The sequence below is a fragment of the Grus americana genome, chromosome 3, assembly GCF_028858705.1.
Source record: "Grus americana isolate bGruAme1 chromosome 3, bGruAme1.mat, whole genome shotgun sequence".
NCBI lineage: Eukaryota > Metazoa > Chordata > Aves > Gruiformes > Gruidae > Grus > Grus americana.
This window is the reverse complement of record NC_072854.1, coordinates 120,442,609-120,466,560: the sequence shown is the minus strand read 5'-3', so window position 1 is coordinate 120,466,560 and position 23,952 is coordinate 120,442,609. Positions and strand designations below refer to the sequence as shown.

General features: G+C 39.0%; 1 protein-coding gene across 5 annotated transcripts in view; it reads left to right on the top strand.

The window, feature by feature from the left end:
• The window catches only part of PLCB4 (phospholipase C beta 4), a 206,113-nt gene that overhangs the window by 124,077 nt on the left and 58,084 nt on the right, over positions 1-23,952 (top strand). For all 5 annotated transcript variants that reach the window (XM_054821819.1, XM_054821817.1, XM_054821818.1 and 2 more), the window contains 9 exons: positions 6,175-6,254; positions 6,818-6,871; positions 11,794-11,875; positions 12,982-13,082; positions 13,699-13,756; positions 18,450-18,558; positions 22,169-22,379; positions 23,003-23,096; positions 23,704-23,783. In XM_054821819.1, the coding sequence (XP_054677794.1) occupies positions 6,175-6,254; positions 6,818-6,871; positions 11,794-11,875; positions 12,982-13,082; positions 13,699-13,756; positions 18,450-18,558; positions 22,169-22,379; positions 23,003-23,096; positions 23,704-23,783 (869 nt within the window). The remainder of the gene's footprint in view (positions 1-6,174; positions 6,255-6,817; positions 6,872-11,793; positions 11,876-12,981; positions 13,083-13,698; positions 13,757-18,449; positions 18,559-22,168; positions 22,380-23,002; positions 23,097-23,703; positions 23,784-23,952) is intronic.

Here is a 23,952-nt window from a genome sequence, read left to right as displayed (position 1 = left end):
TTTGGGGGAGAATCTCCTTAGTGCAGAAGCAATGTAGTGCTGACGTGAGGCCGTAGCACATGGCAGGTAGGCTGCCTATGCAAAGTTGGCATAAGTCCAATAAAGCTGTTGTAGTTCAGCAACCCAAAATCTGAACTTGTCTTCTTTGCTCATCCACTTCAATGCATTAAGGAGTTTAACTTAAGATTAACCTAAGTCAAGTCAGATCTTTTAACATTCTTTAACATTACTGTGTATCAGGGGTAAATTTGTCCTGATGGTTGTTCTTTCCCAGATCCAGCTGTGTTGTTGGGAAGGACCATCTCTCCAGCTGATAATTTTTGCCCTTCTGCCACAAAGTACTGTTCCCACTCTCCTGCTGGCAGAGGACTTTATGTGAGCGCTCCTAATTCACTTCAAGGAAGAGCCATAGCGTTAAGCTCATGTCACATATCCAGGGGCGAAGCTCACACCAGTGTTTAAGATATCCTGGCTCTGGGAAGTGCTGGCGCACGCCATTCCTCTGGTGGTAGGTAGGGATGGGAGCTGCCACAGGGGACACAGGGTGGGAAGGAGAGTGGAGTACCCTTTTACACTGGTATAGCTGGATTTGATAGAAAATAGATATTTTCTACAGGTGTGTTACTGACTGAAACGATGAATCACATGTTGATGGCTAACCTGTGAAGGACCAGAACGAACAGCATGTGCTGAAATGCTTTATTACTCATATGCTGACAAACAACAGAAAAATAAAATGCAAGCTTTATCATACAGCTCATAATATTATGGCATTGAAGATGACTGCAGTTGAAAGCATTTCATTTTGGCATTCTTAAACTTCTTGGCTTTTCAGTTGGAATAATAATTTCCATTTTTAAATTTATTTCAGTTTGTTTAAAATGGTTAAATGGACCACTGTGTTTTTGGTGAGATGAAGCACTTCAGGCTGATCGGTTTTGTTGCTGTTTCTACTATATGGCTCGTTTTGACTTACAAAAAAGTTCTGTTTCAGTTGACCCTGATTTTTTTTGCCATGAAACAAGCTATTAAATATTTGCCCAAATCATATTGCTATGAGGGCAACTAGAAGGTAGCAGAAGATTCCCATGGGAATATCCCACAGCCACATTACAGAAAAGTTCTGTTTTCCCATAGCTTTGGTTTGTTTTGATGTTTCAAAACAAAACTTTCCAAGAAACCTGCAGAACATACTTGAACAGAACTCTAGAAGTCTACTGCTGTTCTCTGTGTCTCATTATGTTAGTATATGGCTTATGTCTCATAGCCTATGTGATAAAGATTTGTAAACTATGACTGTCTCACATGTTCAGGTAGCCCTGTGCCAAGTGTGTAATACCATGTTCTCTAGAGAAATCTTCATATCCTAGCCAGCCTGCAGTTGAGTGTCTGTGATTTCAATGTGCTTGCTTTTCTGCTTTTTCATGTTCTTTCTTGGCTACGCCACTGCGAAATTATCAGTAAATTGAAAACTTCAGCCCTGGTTGATTTCACTGTGTAAAGCTCTGCTATGTTTGTCTTAGTTCGTATAAAAAAGCAGCCAAAGTGAGTTTTCCAGCTGCTTTGAGTAGACCCCTCCAATGCTGGAAAAGTCATTCTGGGGTGGAAAGCTTTGCTGAAGGGTGGTAGCTGTCTGGACACGTCAGGGAACTCCCAATACAGAGTGTCTGTGTGAGCCTCAGCTTTCCTGATGAAATACTTGAAAGTCAGAAGAGCCCTTTTATCTTTGTTACAGGATTTTCACAGCAATATCCCGCAAGTCTGTGCTGCAATTGGTCAGGTGAGGGATAGGTTTTACAGTCACTAGTCTAGTCTCCTTGCTTTTGCTGTCTTACGTTAGAGATACGGTAATTTTCATAGAACAGAAATTACGTCTGAGACATCTGCGTTGAGAGAAGAGGGACATCTACTGGTCACAGCATCGCTGAATGGTGGCAGGTACCGGGGAATCCTGCCAGGCCCTGTCGGTCTTGGTAAGAATTGGGAAACATGGTTCTATTCTCCGTGGATTTCCTGAACCTTCAAGCTATCATGCCCTTGACTCTGACAACCAAAATCAGAGGGCAGTGCCTCCTTGCCTCCCCAGCTTTCCCGATGCTTGAATTAAGTTGAGTGCATCGGTGGAGAGACTGCACTGAAAAAGTGAAGGTAAAATCTCAAGAGGTCTGGGTAATACTGACCTCATCTCTAAATAAGCCATGGATGACCTTGTCTAGAATTTCATGAGCTGTAGGTTACAGTGATTTTTAGCCTTTTATAATTTTTGCCCTTTTTAACCCTTCTAAATGAAAGGTTGGTGTGTAAAAGATTGCTGAGAGGTCAAACTTATCTGTGTGCCCTGCCACTGCTGCCTGTGTTTCATCGATGAACCCCGGCTAACGCAAGGTCACTAAGTGCCTCAGAAGTGTTTGAGTGCTACAGCAAAAGCTGAGAGAGTGCTTCTTCAATCAATTTTTCTTGCACCTTCTCCTTTATAGTCTGCAATGTTAGATCTTGTTAGAGAAAAACAACAAAGTCTGCTTATTGCAGCCTGCAGCGTACTTAGATTTTGGCCTCTTGTGTCAGCCTAAGAGTCTGTGTTTAAGCTGCACTTGTCTTTGGTTTTGTTTTTGTTTCTTTTCATGGGTGGTGTTTCTCTAGGATTTGATAGCAGGGCCCAGATTCCTCTTTTATATGAATCTGGAATAATTCTTGGTATATAGAGCGCCATTCAGGAGTTACAGTGACAGATTAAAGGTACTGAGCCATATTTTGAAAATATTTAGCACTAGCATCAGTAAGAATCAAACACATCCTGTATTTCTATCAAAAAACATTTTGTAACTCTGCTTTCTGTAAGAATCAAGTGTTTCCTATATACCTCATTTCAGGATTTCATCTTGTTACAGGATTTTCCTTCTTTGGAGAGGTGGTGATTTGGAAATGCTGAGCACGAAAGAAGAGAATTGAGGATCTTTATCCCTGTTTACTTACATAGGTTTACAGGTCTTTCAGCTTTGTCTGTAAGGAGTGCTGTCATAGCATCCAAGCAAGGCTGCTGCTATATTCTTCATAGCATTTTAGCTGAGAAAAATCTGAGCTGCTCTTTCATCCCTCCCACAAGGTCATCAGACAAGTGTACATTAAATCTGGGAATGGTTTATTGTCAGGAAAGCAATATATTGCCAGCTTGACATTGTCAGACTATTCAGGCTTTGGATATTTTGTGAATATCTGCACTGGCTTACAGTGCCTTAAAAGTGATTATGAAGATAGTCATTATTTGGAGACTATTCTGTGTTGCAGTGAGCCTTTATAATCTATGGATGAGGAAATCTTTTCATTTTATGTCATTTTGCTTCTATATAGTATGTTCACAATCGAGAAGCATATTTTTTCCTTAGCTCTCTTATTCCTAGTTAATTTGGAGCCAGCTGGTAACCGTGGGGAATATCTGATGAAATGCTCCAGAAACTGCTTTAGCCCCAAGCTGAAGTGCAGGCAGCCAGATGCTCCATTGTCGTGCAGCTGCGTGGTGTGGAACAGATAGGCACGTGTGTCTCTCGAACTGCCATGTCTTGCCCAGGGGACATCGTGCCAATGTAAAGATGATTCATAGATGGACAGAGACTCTTAGGTTACTCGCCTGCTTGATGCCAGCAGAGATGTGATGCTTTTGGGGCTTATCAGTGTTTGGCTGTAGTTCTGTGGTCTTTTGGTGTAAGAGAATGCGGTTCCTGATTTGGCATCCCTATCAGGACAGCACATTATCATTGAAAAAAGATTAGGGAGTCCTCTGAAGTGGGAACATCAGGACAACTCCTGCAAATAAATTACTTCTTAAGTGGTTAGTCGATTGATTTCTCTATACGCTTGGGTTTTTTTTCCTAGCAGTGTTCCTTTTTGGCAGCTGTTCTTGATGTACAGAAGTAACTTCGGAACTGAGTGCTGGGTAACCTTACTTTTAAATGTTAGATTTTGTTATAGCTGGTGGAGTTGCAATCGATTACCTTCAAATCAGAATGGATCTCTGTGTTTATTTCCTGTTGAAATGGTGACATTGCCAGTACTGCACCAATGTCTTTTTTTAGCAGGAAAAAAATGGGAGTTTTGAAAGACTGAAGCTTATTCACAACATGCATTTCACATAATTTAATTTTGCAAGGGTCTTTTATTTGCAGTGCATGTGTCATTTTACCGTACGGGTCAGTGTCGAAAGGTTGAGGAGCTTTTAAGGGACTACAGACTAATCCAGATCATACAAGGATAAACTTTTGTATAGCTGTGACAGTGTTAATGCTACAGTAATGTTACATTTTAGTGTTTAAAAACAAAATGAAACAAACCGCAAAAACCCCAACATAGATAGTTGGTGATAATTGAATGACGATAGTTGAATTTCGACAGTTGTAGGAGATCAGAATATACATAAAACTTGTTCAGGCATTTATCCCGAAATTATCACAAGCACTACTCCTGTATCATCTAAGGTGAGAGATAAGAAAAGATGAGCATTTCCTAAGTCTGTCAATGGCTTCCAGTTATATCATTTCCAATAAATAATATTATCTCTCCACATGAACCTTGCTTGCTTTATATCCCTAGACAGCACAGCCATACTATGACTACTAAGTCATCTTATTCATGCAGTTGGGAAGAGAGAAATGGGAGGGCAGACTGTTACCAGTGGGTTGTTTTCAAGCACAAAAATACACCTGAGAAAACCCCAAATGCTAGCTTTTCTCAGAAGTTAGACTTCTATTTTCAAATTATACTCAGATACACACTTATTCTATTTGTATGCATATTTTATGCAGTACTTCTTCAAAAGGATAATTTGAAAAGGCATATTTAAATATTAATAAATGCCTTAATGGCTACTTTTCCTAAAACAAAATAGATTTATAAGATCCATTTTTAAGGGAGTCTGATTAACAATTTCTTGTTTAAAAAGAAGTTTGTGATGTGCTCGTAATGTGTCATGAGTCCAAGGGTCTGCTTAAGTGTGTTTATCTGCTGACCTGACACCTTACACCTTGTTTTAGCCATAGGGATTTACTGCTTGCAGTTTACAATATGCCATTTTCCAAAGATGTTAGTATTCCTCCTCTATAAATGATGATTTTTTTTCATCTGTTTTGCAGATGTACAGCACTCATTCATGAAAAGAAAAATATACTCATCTGCATCTATTTATAAGTGTCAAATTTTGGATCCTGCCCAAGTCAGTTCAAGCTGCATGCACAGAATTTGGCCGAAAGCAAGAAGCTTCTTTATTCATAAGGTTCATGTTAAGCAATGGACCAAATCCCGTCTCAGTTCCACAGTGTAAATTATCTGTTGAGTAATCCTAGCATTACAATGGCATAATTGAGATCAAACTTGGCTTGTAGTGCTGTCATTTTTTTTTTCTCTTCCTATAGCTTTATCCTGCCAGGATTCTTGCTGAAATCAATGAGCGTTCATGTTAGGGCCTAATCCTTAAGCTTCTTCTATACAGTACTGCAAAGTCTAGGTAGAAGATATGGTAGAAAAATATACCCATAAAAAGGAATTACCTAAGTGCGTGCTGTAATGCTGCTGTTGGCTGAAAGTCATCCTGATGATTGCTGGAATGTTTTGCTTTTTAAGGATGAAAGCCAGAAAGCAAGCAGGACGTGAATACGTAAGAGGGTGTTAGATGAGGTCAGCGTCACAGAACAATTGTTGTGTCTCCCTGTGGTTTGCTCTAGCTTATTAATATTTTGTTTCATGCCTTTTCTAAAACTGGACCAGTTAAAATACATATTGTATAACGTTGCCTGGTAATAGCTAATATTGCCAGCCGCAACTGAAAGGGAGGCATATGTTTATATGGGCCATAAATAGAAGGCTTAATAAATCAATCATTGGACCGCTTGTCTATGCTGGCAATAAACTGTTTTAATAGCACCGCTGATGCTATACCTCTAGTACTTGGAAGAATGGGAAGCACAATCACTCTGTTTCATGAAGGCTGAAACAGTAATGGTAAAATGGGGCTGGACTTTGCCATGATGTTATAGGCTGTGAAGGGGGCAGGTTTTTTCCTCAGCTCAGGTTATTAACGTTATCCACAGCTGCAAGGACGAAGAGGCTTCCCCCATGACAAAGTTTCCTACTTTTTCCCTCCTCAGTTTTCCTGATTTGGTGTTTCTGTATTTTCGTGTTTTTCAGCAATGGGTAGAAGGGCTTGGATCCATCATACATAACTTTAGGGCTAACAATGTCAGTCCAATGACATGTCTCAAGAAACAGTAAGTTATCTTTCTTCCCTCCCCTCTCTCCTTTATTTTTCTGTCCTTGTATTTTCCTCCTTGGATTTTTTTTAAAAAATGTTTTGTTTTCCATAGTTTGCATTCACAACATGTGCAATCACAAAACAGCATAATAAAGAAAATTAGTTTAGGTTTTATCTTTCATTGTGACCAGAAGAGGTCTCAAGTCTATGTCTGGCACCTGCCCAGGAGAGATTATAAGAGAATTTATAACTGTTCATTTGGTTTATTGATATCGTATGTTTTAATTATTGTCTGGTTTGTTCTTTCACTGATGCATGTGAAACAATCCCACAAGTCTTTCTTGTCTTCACACTCATGTTAATTGATGTACTGATTCTTTTGGGCTGCTTTTTGCCTTTACACTTACAGAACTGCTCTGCCTCAAGCACTAAAAGGTTACAGAAAAATGTTTTTATTACAGAACAATTATTTGTTTGTACTCATTTCACGGACATGGCAATAATCTTAGTCTAAATATAAGTGTCTAGATAGCAATTTTACTAAAGAGTATTTTGAAAATATTTCATTCTTAATTTCAGCTGGATGAAGTTGGCCTTTCTAACAAACACAAATGGGAAAATTCCAGTTCGGAGGTAAGCACAACTGGGAATTCAAGTTTTTATCAGGTGCTGGTTGTATAATGTTAATAAAATTCTGTGGCTTAATAATGAAATATAATATCAATTTTATTACTAATACATATGTAAAAATAATTACAGAACTAGACCTACTTAGCTGAGTTCCATACCTCCTTGGTAAACTAGGCAGGACTTATCATCAGCCTAGTAAGTATTTCCTTAGTCCGCTGTAATGATAATATGAGTGCTTGTAACTGTTTTCAAAGTCATTTAGAGCTAAGAGCATCGGTTTTCTCAGTGTAAAACTCCTCAAACTCTGGGATGGGTTTTTCAGTTGTAAAATTTCATAAAATACTTATCAAAAGAACCATAAAAACTTGCAGGCCAGTTAAGCAGAGGACACAAAGGTATGTTTTAAAATGTAGTTCCTTGTAAAAGAGATAGATATAGCTTTGCCAAAAATACTTCTGCTTTTATAGGAACCCCCAGGATAATATTTGGTCCTCTCCACATTGTAAAGGAATTGTTGGGTTAGTTGTTGTCAGTAACAGAAAAGCTAGAACAGCGTATTTCTTTCTGTACAGCTATTAACTATTACCAGTCACTGATTTTCAGTCTTCTCTGCCTAGGCAGTAGTTCTCCCCCCTCCTGCTCTGGAAGTTAATTCTTGCTGATACATTGAGCTTTTTTCCTCTTCATGCAGGAAGAGGGGCATGCTGTTTTTTCTCTCTTGGGGCATGCTGTTTTTTCATAAACAGAAACTCCCAGAAGGGAGCAAGAAGGAGGACTTTGTAAGATAAGCCTCACAGATTTTTTTCAAGGGGAAGAGAGGGGTTTGGATCTGTAGAATCTGCAGGAAGACAAAGGGCCTGCCATACTGCCTTCCAGGTTCCTTTAGTTTCATGATTCAAGTGACACCTCGACAGTGTTAAGGCTGCTTCAGTGTATTAATCTTTTGACTTTCGCATTGCCAAGCCCCTGCTTATTTCTCAGACTTGAACTAAACTGCTGTGAGGCACGTTCTGTGCAGAAGTCCCATGAGGAATATCAAGTGAAGTGTAAAGATGAGGGAACAATACTACGGGGGCAAATTCATTTTCAAGACTTTAGAGCTTTACGCCTGTGTCTGAACATAGAGCTTTATTCCTTAGTATGAATTTATGGTGTGCTAGCTTGTCTGAAACTGTTTCTACCTTGAAATATTTTACCTCTCATTTAGCAAGGCATAAATTCTGTCTGTTGTGCTACAGCACACTGATTTGCATATGCAGACAAGCCTGCTTATTGCTGAAGAGAGTCCAGTCCACTGGTTCCAGCGTATTAAACCTTTACATTCAAATTTGCGCTATTTCCAGGTTGTTACAAATCGGTCTCTAGCAGTTTAATTTATTTCAAAAGTAGTTTGCTTATAAATTTGTAAGGCATCTAGTATTCTATGCTGTGCAGAGGGAAGCTGAATCTTCTTTACGTCTGGATGCTCCAAGGAATGCGCTATGCTGCTGTGGGTGAAACGTGGCAACTTTTGGGGGCTCATCCAGGAAGCAGTGTATCGCCTGCTGAAATGGCTAGGAGAGAGGTCACTGAGAGGCTGGAGGAAAGTTGTAGAGGAGGAATGTGAATGAAAGTTAAAAAAAAATAAAATCAGTCTGAATCCGAGCCCTGATGGAGGATGGCAAGATCATGAGATCAGCCTGATCCAGCAACAGGAATGAAGTGGGACAGGCACCTGGATGTCTCAGCACTGGGCAGCCTGGGATGTGGGGGACTTCATTGCTTCCCTCCTCCCACTGCTCAGGGACCCCTGCAGCAATTGCCGTAGCTCTGGGGATACAGATGGGAAGGTTATTCTCTCAGAATACCCAGCAGATCTGTTAAGCTGTAGGAATGTGTGTCACAAGATCACCTTTATTTCATTCTTACACAGAAGTGCAGTAAAACACTGAGAAAAAAAAATCTCACCTGGGAAATCAGAGTTCCTTGTGTTTCTTTTCAGGTTTAAGGCAGATTTTTGCAGCTAGCACATGATGAGCCCTGAGTGACTCCTCCTTAGTGCAGGTGGGGGTTTCAGAAGTCATGAAGATTCTTCTCAACTACTTTTAGATTTTAATGTACTGTGGGGCGTATATCTATCACTATCAAACTGTTGTGTTTGGGAGAGAAGAAATTCTGGCAGTTCATAGTGCGAAAACCTTAGGAGAGCACCAGATTTGTCTTTTGGGCTTTAACAAATTTTAGCAGTCTGAGTCTAGAACTATATCTACAGATCTTACAAGGCCAGGGCATTTGGTAAGATATTTTGTATTTTCAGATTTTAACACTACTGTAAAAGATGACTAAAAAAGTCAGTGTTTGTTGAAAAAGCAAACTGCTTGGTTTCTGCAGCTTTCGGTTTGCAGAAAATGGATTTGTACATGTGCAAGTTGCACCTGTTCAGCTAGAGCCTGTTTGCAAATTAGCTTTGCTCAATCTATGCTTATCCCTTGTATAACTACATTTAAAAGGATTTAAGCTAATTTAGCTCCTAACTATGAAAATATATAAAAATGAAAAAGCTAAACTATGAAAAATGAGGCTTGCATCTGTTTTACAGTGGTGTAATTAAGTTAATTTGAAATTCTGCTTTTTTACTAAATATGTTTTGTATCGATTACTCCAGAGTGCCTGGAAGAAATAAATCTGTTTCAATACTTAAATGATGGTTAGAAATCATAGTTTTAGATAATGTCTTGTACAGAATAGGCACTTCCAGTTCTTGCCAAACTGATAAATTCAGCGGAGCCATAATATAAAATTGATTTGAACTGTTTATGTGTTAGCTTGATTTTTGAAGTTATTGGAAGTGGTGAAGGTCTGAAGTAACCAAGTCATTCAATCCATCAACAGGCACGATAGACTCATACCCCTCAGTCCCAGATTTGGGACGTATTTTAAATATTTATGAGGAAGCGCCTTGACATGTTACCATAAAAAGCCCCAAACCACTGTAGAACATGAGGAGTAAACCCCTGTACGTATCTGTTGACCAGTAACTTCCCTGCATCTGAGGTAGCCCAGTTTTCTTCCAAGCTGTACGACAAGGTGAATGTAAACCTGCTAGGATGAGGTCTCTTCTGCTAGAGGGAATAGCTTTATTTATTTTTATTTCTTCTTAACAAAATGAAAGTATCATGCTGTATTTTTATAATCTTTGATTCATGCAGTGTTTTCTAGACTGCTGCTCTCATTACAAATCACTGCTGTTTGCTGTCATCTTTGGTGAAATCAAAAATAGTTTGGCATAAAAAATAAGCTCCCTGCAGGCATGGAATCTTGGCTTACAATTTCTGATTAATTACTTATGCCAATATTACACATTTTACATGACATTTATTATTGGGGCCCAGTTCATTAGAACAGACATAGAATTTTTTACAGGGCTGGAGATAGGTTGTAAATTGTAGAGCACATTACTCTGTGTTTTAGAATTAGCAGAAAAATAGACGCCTGAGATTTTTTTTTTAAGAAACAAGTGCCTGAAGTTAAACTGAGTCTATATTTTAGTGAAAACATCTTGGTACTTATCAGCTTTGGAAAATCAAATAACTTATATAGGTGCCTAAACAGGGACATAGAAATCTAACTGTTGTAAGAATCCAGTAAAAAAAAAAAGGGGGGCCAAGATCTGTTAAAATATTATTTTTATCATTTAGATCTTTCACCTCCTGATCTTAATTTTATTATTATGAAAATATTTACATAGGCAGTTTAGAGTGTTTTGGAGAGTAAAACAACTGTGAATTGCTATGGCAACAAATAACAGCAACAGTTTGTTTCGCCATCCTTCACCACGTGAAATTATTTAGTATGCGTGAGATTAACGAAAAGTCTCAGCAAATGTTCGTCTCACTTGGTGATAAAGTGCAGCGTGTTCTTATCAGGCAACTATAGAGTCTTTCCCAATGTACAGGCTTCAGTTTTTCTCTCCAGACTGAGATACCAAAATCAAGGGGTTGTAGGCCGCATCATTTTAGCTTAGACCCTAAACAGAAGGAGAGAGCTGTGAAGTTTGGATCTTACTTTTCCAGAGTTAGAGATTATTCAAACTCATCTCAAATGGAAACAGAAGTAGACCATACGCTTTCACATTAATCATACCAAATGGCTAAGCTTTAATGGGATTTATTTCATTTCAAGTAAAACCAGTTTGTCAGTCGCACGCATGGTGAAATCACCCCTGTTTTGTGGCAGGAAGAGGATGTTAATCAGTTTGGTGGAAATATTTCAGTAGCAGCTGAGACCTACCTAAATAGTTATGCATAGTACGTCTAGAACAGGGATATTCCTAATGGCTGTAGGGGGGGGGAGCGTTCGAAGGGAGGAGCGAGCACTGCAGCTGGTGAGGGAGCAGGGACCGAGATTTGGTGTGCGGTTGGGAGCTGCTTACTAGCACTGGCTGCTTGAAAAGGAAAGAGGAAGGAAGCTGCCGTTGGGAATGGTTCATGCCTACCTTTCTGGTGACCTGGGAGGCACAGGTTAGTGCTAGGAAAGAAAGGGAAGTCACAACACCCAGGAACAGCTGGAGATGTGAGTCTCCTTGCTTGTAGAATCCGCTATTTTTTAAACACAGTTAGCTATCTATGCATAGAGTTTAAAAGAGCCAACGGAATAATGCTTTGCATGGCTCTGTCCCACTGTATTACAAAAAACCCCTCTTGTTCTTTTTGTGGTTCATTATTTTGATATATTTTCTAATGGATAGCTTGCAGGCAGAGCTATCTGTGCTACTCTGTGAAGCTTAGAGCACTTTTTCAACTGCACTATTACTTGGAAGATGCTTACATTCATCAGTTGAAGCCAGAGGAAAATGTTGGCAGTAAAAGCAAGAGAGAGAGAACTGATTGTTTATAAAGTGACTAATATTTCTCCTTTTTTTTCCCCCCCACTCTTTTTTGTTTTAGCATTACCAGAACCTTTGCATCAGGTAAAACAGAAAAAGTGATCTTTCAGGCACTTAAGGAATTAGGTCTTCCCAGTGGAAAGGTATTTAGTGGTTTTGAATAACTTTTTTGTATACTAATAAATTGATGAATCATTCACATTTGTAGCTGTGATCTAAGTCATTTGCATCACATAAAAACATGCCTGTTGTTCATGAGTAACTTATTAATCACTGTAGGTTGTTTACTAAAACCAAAATGTCATTAAGTCTGTGTGACATAGTGGTCCTTAAACCTCTTAGATGACGCTTCCCTTCTTTTCTGTAACAGACTACCTTTCATTCATTTACATGAAGTATATGAGCACAGAATATGCACATAATACTTTTTTTTTGTTGCATGCTGTCCTCTCAGTTGCATTTCTTGGACTCCTCCAGCTATTTGCTCCCTTCCATTGGAGAACTGCTGTCCAGCTCTATCCTGCTTCCAGCGGGAGCCCCTGCCAGAGAGATGATGGCTGGTTGCAGTTGCAGTTGGTTTTTTCGGCTTTACTCCCTGCCCAGTCTCCCTTCTATGATTTCGGAGACTCCAGCCCTTGGTTCCTGGCGTGACAGCAGCCAGAGGCTGGTGAGGGGCAGCCCTGCAAGCTCAGCAGCTCGCTGTCTCTGGCTGGGGAGAGGGGGTCTAGAAAGACATGAATCCCCAGCCATAGCAGTGCCTGGCACCCGAGATTAAATTTTTCCGCACTGCTGCAACGCTCATCTTGTTCGGAGGAGGACGTGATACTGAATGTGTCAGCTCATGGACATTTTACATGTACCTGTATGAGAGCCGCTTTGCTTTTTAAAACCACTGCACCAAATGCGGGACTTTTTGTCAATATTCCTTGGCTTCAGTATAAAGATCCTGAAGTTTGTACGGTATTTTGGACTTTTTTGGGTTTTTTAAGCTTCAGAGAAAAAACACTGTTTTCCAGTTCTGTGTTTATGTAGAACTGTTACAGTGAGGTCAGAATATAAGCACATCAGATCTATGATAAAGATGAATTAAAAACTGTTTTCAGAAAATACAAAAGAAACTAGGTAAATTATACTAGGTAAAGAGCTAAACCAGTTCTCAGTTGCTTTTTCTGATGTAAGAGATGCTCTTGGGGAAAGAGCATATAAGCTCTCTTTTGCTGGATAAATGTACCTTTGCATTTTGTTGCAGAATGATGAAATTGAGCCTGCAGCATTTACTTACGAGAAATTTTATGAGCTCACCCAAAAGATATGTCCCCGAACTGACATAGAGGACCTCTTTAAGAAGATGTAAGTTCAAATTTAGTATAATCTTGCTTTAAACTAATTTTGCTGTATTTTTACTCCATATCTAATAGTGACAGAACACTAAGATTATCTAACCTTGAATCCTAGTAGCATCAGCAGTATTTTAAGACAAACTCAAGTCTATGTTTTTTTCCCCTTCCTTCCTTCTCAGATTGTTAATGTAAAAGTTCACTCTGTATTTTAGAGCAACTTTTACATGAGTTAGAGGAAGCACCTGGAACTTTTTTTTTTTGCATTGGCTTTACTAACTACGGTAATTGTAACTTGCTACTTTAGGTGATTAACACAGTATGTGAACTAACTAAATTAAATAAGAAATTTGAAGTTTTAAAAGTTTCTTCACTCAATTTATTCTCAGCTGGAGGACTTACATGTTGTTTTATGAAGTAATGTTGGTTAAGTTATAGGAGGTACGGGAGATATATAGTGTGCCAAGCATAGACAGTTAGCATGTTTTCTGTGTTCATTTTGAGATTATAGAACTACTTCAGGTAGAAAAGTAGAAGGGTTTAAAAGTATCAACAATGTCAACATGTAAATCATACCTACTGTAGCATCGTATATGAAAACTTACATTCTCTAATAAATTTCTTTTCAGCAATGGAGACAAAACTGATTATTTAACGGTAGACCAATTAGTGAGCTTTCTAAATGAAGTAAGCTTTTTCATACATTAACTACCATACAAGTCTGTCTGCAGTGGCTTGCTTCTTCCAGTCTTTCCATTGCATGAATCATGCCATTATTTGCTATGCTTTTGATCCGCTGATCTTTCCATTATGGTAACATCCAGGTGCAAAAATCAGCTCCAGCCTTGTATGTTGTTGTGCTTTCTACATGTTGGCTTTGCAGATTGCATCTGTTGATTACTTGCTGTTGTGTTATGTTGTGTGTTATGGATGTTTTATACATTTTATACTGTTACATTCAATGCAGTTTCAACTAAAATACACCCAGTATTTTATGAGAAGCAATTATTTTACCCGTAGGCCACAGCTAAATATATCCGCTAATCCTTCTGAATAATAGAAAAAATGAAGTAGGCTTTTATAAACAGTGGTTTGATTCTTCTCGACAGTATTATTTCAATCTATTACAAATCATAAGAGCTAAGAGGATATTTTAAGAGTTTGTATATGATTTTTAAAATAATATGTGTGCAGAATGAGAGGAAATATTTTTATTGCTATATTTCCAGAATACAGTTGTTGGCAAGAGTATTTAGTATTTCTTAAAAATATCATGAATGTTCAATAAACAGTGCAGGATTGTTGGGGTTTTTTTCTATTCCTAAAGCACAGTAAGTTATAGGAGACTGATTCCTTCAGAATTGCAACAATAAATGCACTGCGTAGTTTTGATAAGAATACACACATGGAAAATAGGCACATTCTACTTGGTTTTGTACCAGTAGATTCTTGTCATCTGGAACATGGATAACTGCTTTACCTCTCTGCATGATCTTTTAGGGACTGGATGCATTACCAAAAATCTCTCCATCTAAAATTATTTTACTGGTTCTCAATCTATTTTATTTATTTATCCAATACAGCTATATGAAGATTCAGGACTAATAGTTACATACCTGGGGCCTTAATTCATATCCACATAGTTCTCTCTATTAGCAAATTGGAGCACATGCTTAATCTTACTACTGTGAGATGTTCTTTTCTCACAGCTATTTACAAAGTTCAGTGTCTAAATGTTTGCAGGACTGGGGTCATAGCTAAGGCATGTCATTTTTTCTTCTGCATCAAAGAGAGAAAGGATAACGTGATTTAAATTATAAATTATCCCCTTAAAGTACCTCAGTCCCCCCAGTCACTTGTAGTGATAGATACACCTCACCGCTTGAAGCACACAGCCCTGTCCTCACCTTGAGCCATATTAGCTTCTGATTTTTTTTTAGTGTTAATCCTCATTTTTCAGTAAATTACTATTTTGTCATTATTTTAAAATTATCTCTGTAATTGTTTTAGTTTAAAGTGTGCTTCCTTGAAGCCCAAACTTCTGAAGAAGAGCTGTCAGCAATTGTAAGAACTTCCTAGCTATCTCCAGTAACTGATTAAGAAATTAAAATTCAATTGTTGTACTCTCAGTTTTGTATTGTTTTAGCAGTTCTTTTTACAGAATTAGAAGCCTTATTTTATGGGCAGTATTGGAGAAAGATGCATCTTGTTGGCTACGTTCTTATTGCCACAACACATTTTGCAATTGGAAATCGTGTAGTTGGCTCTTTAGTTGGTGCCCAGAGCTGGGAAGTATTAGTCAAGTGGTTGTATAGAGCAGGACATTCATTTCGATGACTGAAACTAATGCCTTTGGCTCTGTGCTGAAGGTCTTTAGGTCTCCAGATAGAGTTTAAAGTTTTGGTCATGCTTTGAAAGGCACTAAATGATCAAGAATCTCCCTCCTGAAGTGATCATTTCTGTCTCCTTGACAGCTGGCCAACACTGCAATTAGCAGTGGTGTTTAATGCTGGAAAATATAAAAAGATTATTATCATTATATAGGAGAGGGGAGTTACTTGGCAGAGCAATTCTTCATGAGAGTCTTTAACCTAAATTATTTTGAATTCAGTAATGTCCAAGGCATGCTGCACAAGCTCTAAGTGTTACAGGTTTTTAAGGAAGCATGAGGATACGTTACTGGGTATGAGTAGAGAGTGAGCTGCTTTCCTGGAGTTCTTCCAAACTGCTGTCTCTATTTGACTTTTAAATGCTGCTGGCTGACAGCTGATTTAATTGTGTATCAGTACTAAAGCTTCTGGGAAGATTTTAGAAATTTAATTATTGTCAGGCACTGAGTATTTTGTCTAGGTCTTCTTTTTTTAAAGTCAAATTTTGAAAAAAGAAAATGTGGTAGAAAAAGAACTGGCATCACTACTATTGAGATTTGCTCCTGCCATTAATTTGCAGCAATAAATTAATAAGCCCACATAACTGTCAAAATGGAAATTCAGTAGTCTGACCAGGACTCATCCTTTCTCCTGGGAAGGAGGTATGAGGAGATCCTTTTCTGTTCCTCTCTTTCCCACTGCCCCCTGCTCTTTCCCACTTTCTTGCTCTTCCTCGCTCCTTCCCTTCCACTCACTTGCTCGCTCCTCTTCCCTCCTTCCCGTTCTCTCACTTGCTCTTTCTATCCCCCTCTATGTTTCATCTCCACAAAAGGACACCCTTCTCGCTGCTGCACAGGACAAATTCAAGAGGCAAAATTGATTCCAGCACATTATTAACTGTTGTCAAAGAGGAGACCGGAGGCCAGGTTGGGGAGGCTAAATGATCCTTCTCTCTTTGCGGAACCAAACAGACGTTCTTTCTCCCCATACTTTTAGATGGTACACCCTCCTATGGTTAAGAACATCTGGTATAAGGGTGTCTAATATGATAACTAGAACAATCAAGTGCAACTTTGTTGGACATACAAAACTAGGCCTGGGGCATGTTGTCTTTCTAGAGGAAACGTCATGCTTTTAGTTTTGGTCAGCTTTTGTGTTACAACTTTCCTGTGCCACGAAGCTCAGTAGTGCAGAATGTTTCCTCAAGAGAGACCAGTAAGCGTTCTTCCTTTTTTAAAGTAAAACTTTGTCAGTTGTCACTTTTGCTTTATTTTTTAATCTAAGGAAATATAAAGACATGCTTTTGTTCAAATGGAAAACCAATAATGAGCGATGATCATTGCTGCAAGAAGAATATTTTGCTCTTAGCTCCTTCCGATAACTCTGAGACTCTTTCTCAAGAGGAGACTTTTTTGCTTTATCCCATTTATTTTCTTCTGTTTGCTTATGACTAACTGTAGAAGAGAGAGAGTGGGGAAGAGCACTTTTCTTGAGTTAAGAACCTTCCCTATGGTTTCTTACAATTTTTTGAAGTGGTGTATTGTCACTAATGGTATAAAGCTCGTCATTTGTCACAGTAGACTGTGCTGTTGCATGCCAGTGTTGCGTTGCTGTTGTGTACTGCTTAGCAAGTTATGTCCTGCATCCATCTGCTCTCATACCGTATTTCATCTGAGTTTTACTTAGATATCCAGACAGCCGATCTGTAGTGAATGAAACTGCTATATTTTAGATGCTGCAGACTGTCAGTACCATTACTTGAAAGATCCCTTCTTAATTGCATGATTAAGTTGGCATTGGTTGTAATTTCTTGGAATTGATTAAGCACATGCACCAATGTATTGGTTATAAGAAAATAGATCAAGTGCCTATTTTTGATTGGATATTGCTTTTTTTCCATGAAAAAATGTCCAAAAGTTTACACATAAGGAATTACAGCAAATGCTGACAGTGCTGTGCCGAGCCATATCAACACCATCCTGTCCACTCCAAATTATTGATCACCAATATGGGGGTGGCCTGTTACATTTCTGAATTCTGCTTAAACTAAAGCTTGAAAACTATGCACCTACTGGGGTAAAAGAGTGTTTTCACAGTCATATTTATTTCTTTATGTTTTATTGCATCTGCTTACATGCCACTACTCCGTTCAATTCTGTTTTTAATTTTCTTTTAATGGAGAATCAGGCACACAGTGTGCAGCTCTAATCCAGCATGGAGAGAAATAAAAATTACATAGCACACTATTAAGTGAAAACTTAAAAACTCTGAGTTTTAGTAGTGTTTTAGAAATCACTGCTAAATTGTATCTCAATATTACATATATTATGAAATCCTAATATTGTAAATTACTGTGAATTGAAGAGATGATACCGTGAAGCTCTTAAGTTGTACATATTTCTTCTAAGAACCTACGCTGTTTTTTGAATAGTTAATAACACAGTGTTTCCATGATTCACAAATAAACATCAGTAGTTGCATATTTCTAAATTTGATGTTCAAATTCTGTATTTATAGTATAGCTTTATTTTAGTTTTAATTTTTACTTTAGCGGTAGATATTGCTGAAGACATGCATTTTTTGCAGAGGTGATTACAGTGCCATCAGTCAAGTCTATCAATTTACATGACCTACAAAAAAGATTAGGAAGAGAGAGAAGTTACAAAGAAGAGAGATTTAGCTATTTGTTTACAACATTTCATTTGCACGTATACCACGTGCAGCCATTGTTTTCATCAACAAGCAAGAGTAAGACCAGTTATACTGGTTTGTTTGGGGTGTTTTTGAAATATTTTTATAATCAAGCTGCCTAGGTTTCTTATGATAGATACGGTTCGTTTTCTGTCTAAAGCTAAAGTTACTACTGAATAGTCTGTAAGTTTTAGGGCTCTTTTTTTTTTTTTTCTTTTAAATGTCCACTTCTTTCTTTCTCATCTGCAGTAATGAAATGCTCTTGGATGATAGCCATGCACTATATTGTTTTGCTGAATTCCGTTGTTTTCTAACCTTAGCATCAACGAGACCCTCGGCTCAATGAAATTTTATTTCCCTTTTATGACACAAAAAGAGCAATGCAGATAATTGAGACATATGAGCCAGATGAAGACTTGAAGAGTAAAGGTAAATGTGGGAGGGAATTCAGTATTCACTGGTTTTAGGCATTTGGGGAATTTGTTCCGAAGCATCCAAACTTTTAAAAGGGAGCTTACAGTCCTTGTGGTCGGGGGGCGAGCACTTGTGTGGCCACCCAGTGAACTAGATCAGGAAACCGATCTGCTGAAAAATATTTCCCCCCTCAAAACTAGTGATTTTTTTAGAAGGATTATTTCCCTGATCCAGGGCACAGTGTGGCTGCAAAGACAGCCATCCTGATAGAAAATGGGAGAGGCTAGGACTGAGTAAACAGGGGTCAACATGGAGACTCCTAGTAACAAGACAACATGCATGTGGCTATGGCCAAGGTTTCAGAGAGACTGCAAAGCTGTACAGATACTGTGTAAAAATAATTTTTTTTTTAAAATAATGTGCGCTATTGGATATGCATCCACCTTCTTATAATCTGTATAGTGCTTGAGGGTAGCAGCCTAGCTTAGAACAGGGTATTTTACATGGGTGCAGTGAAAAAAGTTCTCTCTGAGCAAGAAGATTGCAGGAGTGTCTCCAAGCCGTTCTTGGACTGCTCGTGTCCTGAGCTGCTATGGGTGTTGGAGGTGTAAGTGGTGGAACTTGGCTTCCAGCTCTTTTCCATTCTTCTGAAATAGCTGTGTTGGGATCAACTGCAGAAATCAAAACTGTTGCCGTCCCTGTCTGTCCTCCTTGCCCTTTTGCTGGAAATTACTGTCATCCTAGCATGCAGAGGAGGAGACTGCAGCCTTGCAAAGCCCATAGACCTTCAGGCACCCTGACAGGAGGCCACTTTCACTAGACATTTAGGCTAATGGACCAAGCTAGCACTGGAGAAGCTGAATAGCTTTTACACATCCGCTAGTGCTGCCCCTGCAGATGGAGGGTGCACACAGCAGACAACAGGAGGTGGCAATATCTTAAACGGCTTCAATAAAGCCCGAGGCAGCTCTCGCTCGGTGCTGCAGCCTTGTTGGGTTCCATGTGTGCCTTTATGCTGCTTTATCACCACAGGCGTTGACACCGACGGTGCCTTCCACAGCAATACCTGCCCCTTTCACTTTCTCTGGGCCAGTGGTTGAGAAGAGTTTACGGTTGTCTTCCTCAGTCTGTAAATTTAAGGAATCCTTCTGTAGCTGGGTGTGTAGCTTTCACCATTCCTTATCCTACTGGAGTCCTTTTGACCAAATGGCTAGAGGAAGAGCTCAGACTGTGCATGCTACTCCAGCCGCTGCATTGTGTGCTGAGTTAGTATTGCTCTTTTAGTTCTGTGAAAACATGGACTCTCCAGGAATCACCTGGGAGAGAGGGAGATATTTCTCATCTAGGAGTCATTGATAAACGTTACGAGGATTTTCCACTCACAAGCAGTGTAGCTTATTTCTCTTCCTCTCTGCATGCAGTAGAATTATCCAAGTATTAATTACTTGATTTTAGGCACCTCTGTCCTTTTTATTTTTTTTTTAAAAGCATTCATCTGTGATTCCTCTTGATGCCAGTGTATTTTACATATTTTCCAAAATGAGGAAGGTGTACTAACGTAGCTGCCACCTGCTTAGGATGGAAGATGCAAAAACCTGTTTTCTGAAGGTGGAAATTAATCTAGAACTGGAAAACAATGTTCAGTAATTCACACAGAGGAGGATTTTGCAAGCACCAGGCTATAGCAAGGAAATTATATTGGCTTATTCTTTTAGCCGATAATTGAATCTTGGCTCATCATTTAGCTTCTTTCTTTGATTTATATTTCAAACAGATTTTAAATAAATCTGGTAAACTTCCTGCAGGGATAGGGTTATGGAGAGTAACAGCTGAACAGCAGTAGTGTCCTCTTACAGTGTTCCTCCATTGATCGTATTCACTGATGCAGATTTTATCCCAATGCAGTCAGTAGGATAGAGATGATTTCATATAACGTCTTGAACCTTAGCATGTAAAGGCGGCAAGAATTTATCTCAACAGTGGATGTTCTCTGCAGTCTCTTTTCCCTTCTTAGCTACAGCTTTGCAGTTGAGCAAAATATATAATGCAGCTCAACATCTTTTTTTTGCTAAATCACGTAGTTTAAGAAAGAAGGCTGATGTACAACAAAGACAGTAGCAATAAGCAGCTGACTCTTCCTCAGTTACATTTCAGTAACAGAAGGAGTAGGTAAAGCTGAACAAGTTAATGCTGTGCAGTTTAGTAACCCGAGTCTGCTCAGGAACACTACAAAAGCAGGTTCTTCCACCTGGTCAATGCCTTAAAAATACAACGGCCAGTCTGGTGAGCACATAGAGCTCTTAAGTTGCTGAAGTCTCAACCATTGTTTGTCTAGGACGCCTGCTCACTTGTGACTTTTTCCCACTAGATGATGCAGTAGAAGCACGTATCATCTGCGATATTTTGTGCTGCTGCTTTTAAGTTCTCAGTGATTAACAAAATAAAAAAAAATCTTAAAGTTGAAAATTCCATTTCGCCTCCTTTTTCCACCCTTCTAAAACTCAGAATCAGCTGAGAGGATTCGAATAAGACATTCCAGAACAGTTCACCTCTGGCTGACACAAAGCATGGAAAAATCTAAGCTTCAGCAGAGGATTTTTTCAGAAAGCTAGGAGCAGAATGAGAAGCAGGATTACCGGACTTCTCTGTATAAGAGAAGAGTTGTCTTAAAATAAAAGTAGGACTGCTGCAACCTGTACCTTAACAGTAACTGCGTGCTCATATATGACTTTAGGGAAAGCAATCTCCAAATTAGTGCCAGAAAACTATTCTCTGCAGTGGCTCTTTGTAAGTAATCCCTTCTTCCCTACCACAGATCCTTTTTCAGTCTCTTGGCCACTTTAAAACCGATATTGCAGTACTGATTATTCTTACTTTGTTTTCATTAAAATGTATCCCTCGATTTATAATTTTTATACTTTATGAAGCATATAACAGCAGAGAAATAAGAGAAATTCTGTCCTCTGAATTACTGTATGTCCCATGTTCATTGTAGAAAATGGTTTGCTTTTTGTTATAAAGGAATAAACCTGTATTTCAAAGAGTAAACTTGAAGATATCTTACATTTTCCTAATACTTTGCAAATGAACACGTGCAAACGTTTTCAGGTACACCTCCACTTGTTTTTGTCAGTGGGGAACAGTCTCTGCACATGCTGCAAGCTGACTAACACTGATGTAGCACAGGCAGGGCAGGACTAAATAGGAAAGAGGGGAGCAACGTACCATAGAAGACTGGTACGTGCAAGCTCACAATTTCTGGCTCACAAAGTCCCAGAGCCTAAAATTATTAGGAGTATTCTGAGGAGATATCACTACTTATTTGCCACCTTCACATCCTCTTGATGGCTTAGGTCTGCTAATGGTGAGTGTTGGATGTAGGATATTGAGCTAGGTGGGCCCCTGATTTTTTTCTTTTGTTACCTGGGACCTCAGCATCAGGTTTTGCACCAGGGACGCAGTTGCTGGTCAGCTTGGTGCACTGGAAGGGGAGAGCTTCTCTTTGCTTGCAGAAGCCTAGATAAACATAGCTTTTGTGCTAAGATTCCTGCTCTGTGAGACAGTTTGATTCCTGCCCGCTATAAATTTCTAGTAGTAATTTACCCTACTTTCTGCTTCCTTCTAGGTGTCATATCAAGTGATGGGTTTTGCAGATACTTGATGTCAGATGAAAATGCCCCAGTTTTCCTAGACCGTTTGGAATTATATCAAGAAATGGACCATCCTTTGGCTCATTATTTCATCAGTTCCTCTCACAATACATATTTAACAGGCAGGCAGTTTGGTGGCAAGTCTTCGGTGGAGATGTACAGACAAGTGCTATTGGCTGGATGCAGGTTGGAAGCAGGAGATAACAGCCTTTAATATTTGTGTATCTAATACTTTAAACCTAGATAACATACCTTTGTGGTGATATATTGCATAATTGAATGTATAAATTGATTAGTGTGGTAAATGAAAATATACATATTTAAGACACTTTCTTACAAAAACGTTGGAAGGCAGTGGGAATGTAGAAATTAATGTCAAGAGAGAGTTTGTGAGAAAGATAACAGAAGTTTGATCTCAAAATGACAGCTAAAGAATTTCAGAGGGCTTTCTGCTTTGTAATTAAGATTTTTATATGTAAATGAGAATCAGTTTATGATTTTCTGCTTAATTTCTTGACATACTAGAATGTGTCACAGTTAACTGAGTAAGAGAATAAATTAGAAGTGTGTTACAGTGCTAAAAACATTATTGCTCAGGTGTAAATATATTGACTCACACATACTATATTTAAGGCAGTATACCCAAAGTCATAAAAGCAGTCTGAAATTACAGCTTAAAATGAATTGTGTAATGCCCAAAACAGCTTTTTAACTTACTGCTCTGAACATCGCTGCTCAGAACTTGTCCCAAGTAGCTCGCCTGTAATGAAACACCAAGGAAGGTGACATCATTTTTCTTGGGTCTTTAGGTGTGTTGAGCTGGACTGTTGGGATGGCAAAGGTGAAGACCAAGAACCAATAATAACGCATGGAAAAGCAATGTGTACAGATATTCTTTTCAAGGTAAATGCAGCAGAGCCCCTGGACAAGAATCCATGCAGGGCACCCTCCCCTCCTCAGCACCCAGACGCTGCTCCCTTGTGACAGACTAACAAATCGCATAGGCACCGTTCCTTGCCCCAGGTCTTAGGGCTCATTTCTGACTTGCATCATACACCCCTGTGTTATGTCTGCCTTTCCACAGAAACTGCAGGGAGTAGACTTGCTTCTTTTGCCCCATATTTTCACATCCTGTGGCTCTTGGCACTTCTCCATTGTCTGAGAAGTTCCTTAGCTACGGAAACAGCCTGAAGATGCAGGAGTTATTGTGGGAGTAGAAATCCTCCCTGGCAAGAGCAGATGGGAGCAGATCCAGGGGTAGCATTGATGGGTTCTGGGTGAAGCTGCCATCACTGCTGCAGGTGCTGTGAGGCACCTCTTGGGTGCTGGGTCCGGGTTGTTGGGGGGAACAGGGAAGAATGTGCATACACTTTGTTCTAGTTTTGGCTTCACTTGGCACGTTTGAGTCTCAGCTCTGTGTTTCTGAAGGTGGGGTGAGAACAAAAAACCTCTTTCATTATGATTGTAATTTGATCTGTTTTAATTTGAATCCTATTATTGCATTTTAAAGGATGTAATTCAAGCCATTAAGGAAACAGCATTTGTTACGTCAGAGTATCCTGTCATTCTTTCATTTGAAAATCATTGCAGGTATATAGTGCCCTTTTTTTTTTTTTAATAATAGTGCAATATGTGAGAGAGATGATACAGCTCAAAAATGCTGTAATTTGAGTTCACTTGAAAACTGTGTAGGGACATGCAGGTATACTAAATGTCACTTGGAAGAGACTATACTTTAATATCTAGTTAATCTTTAGCT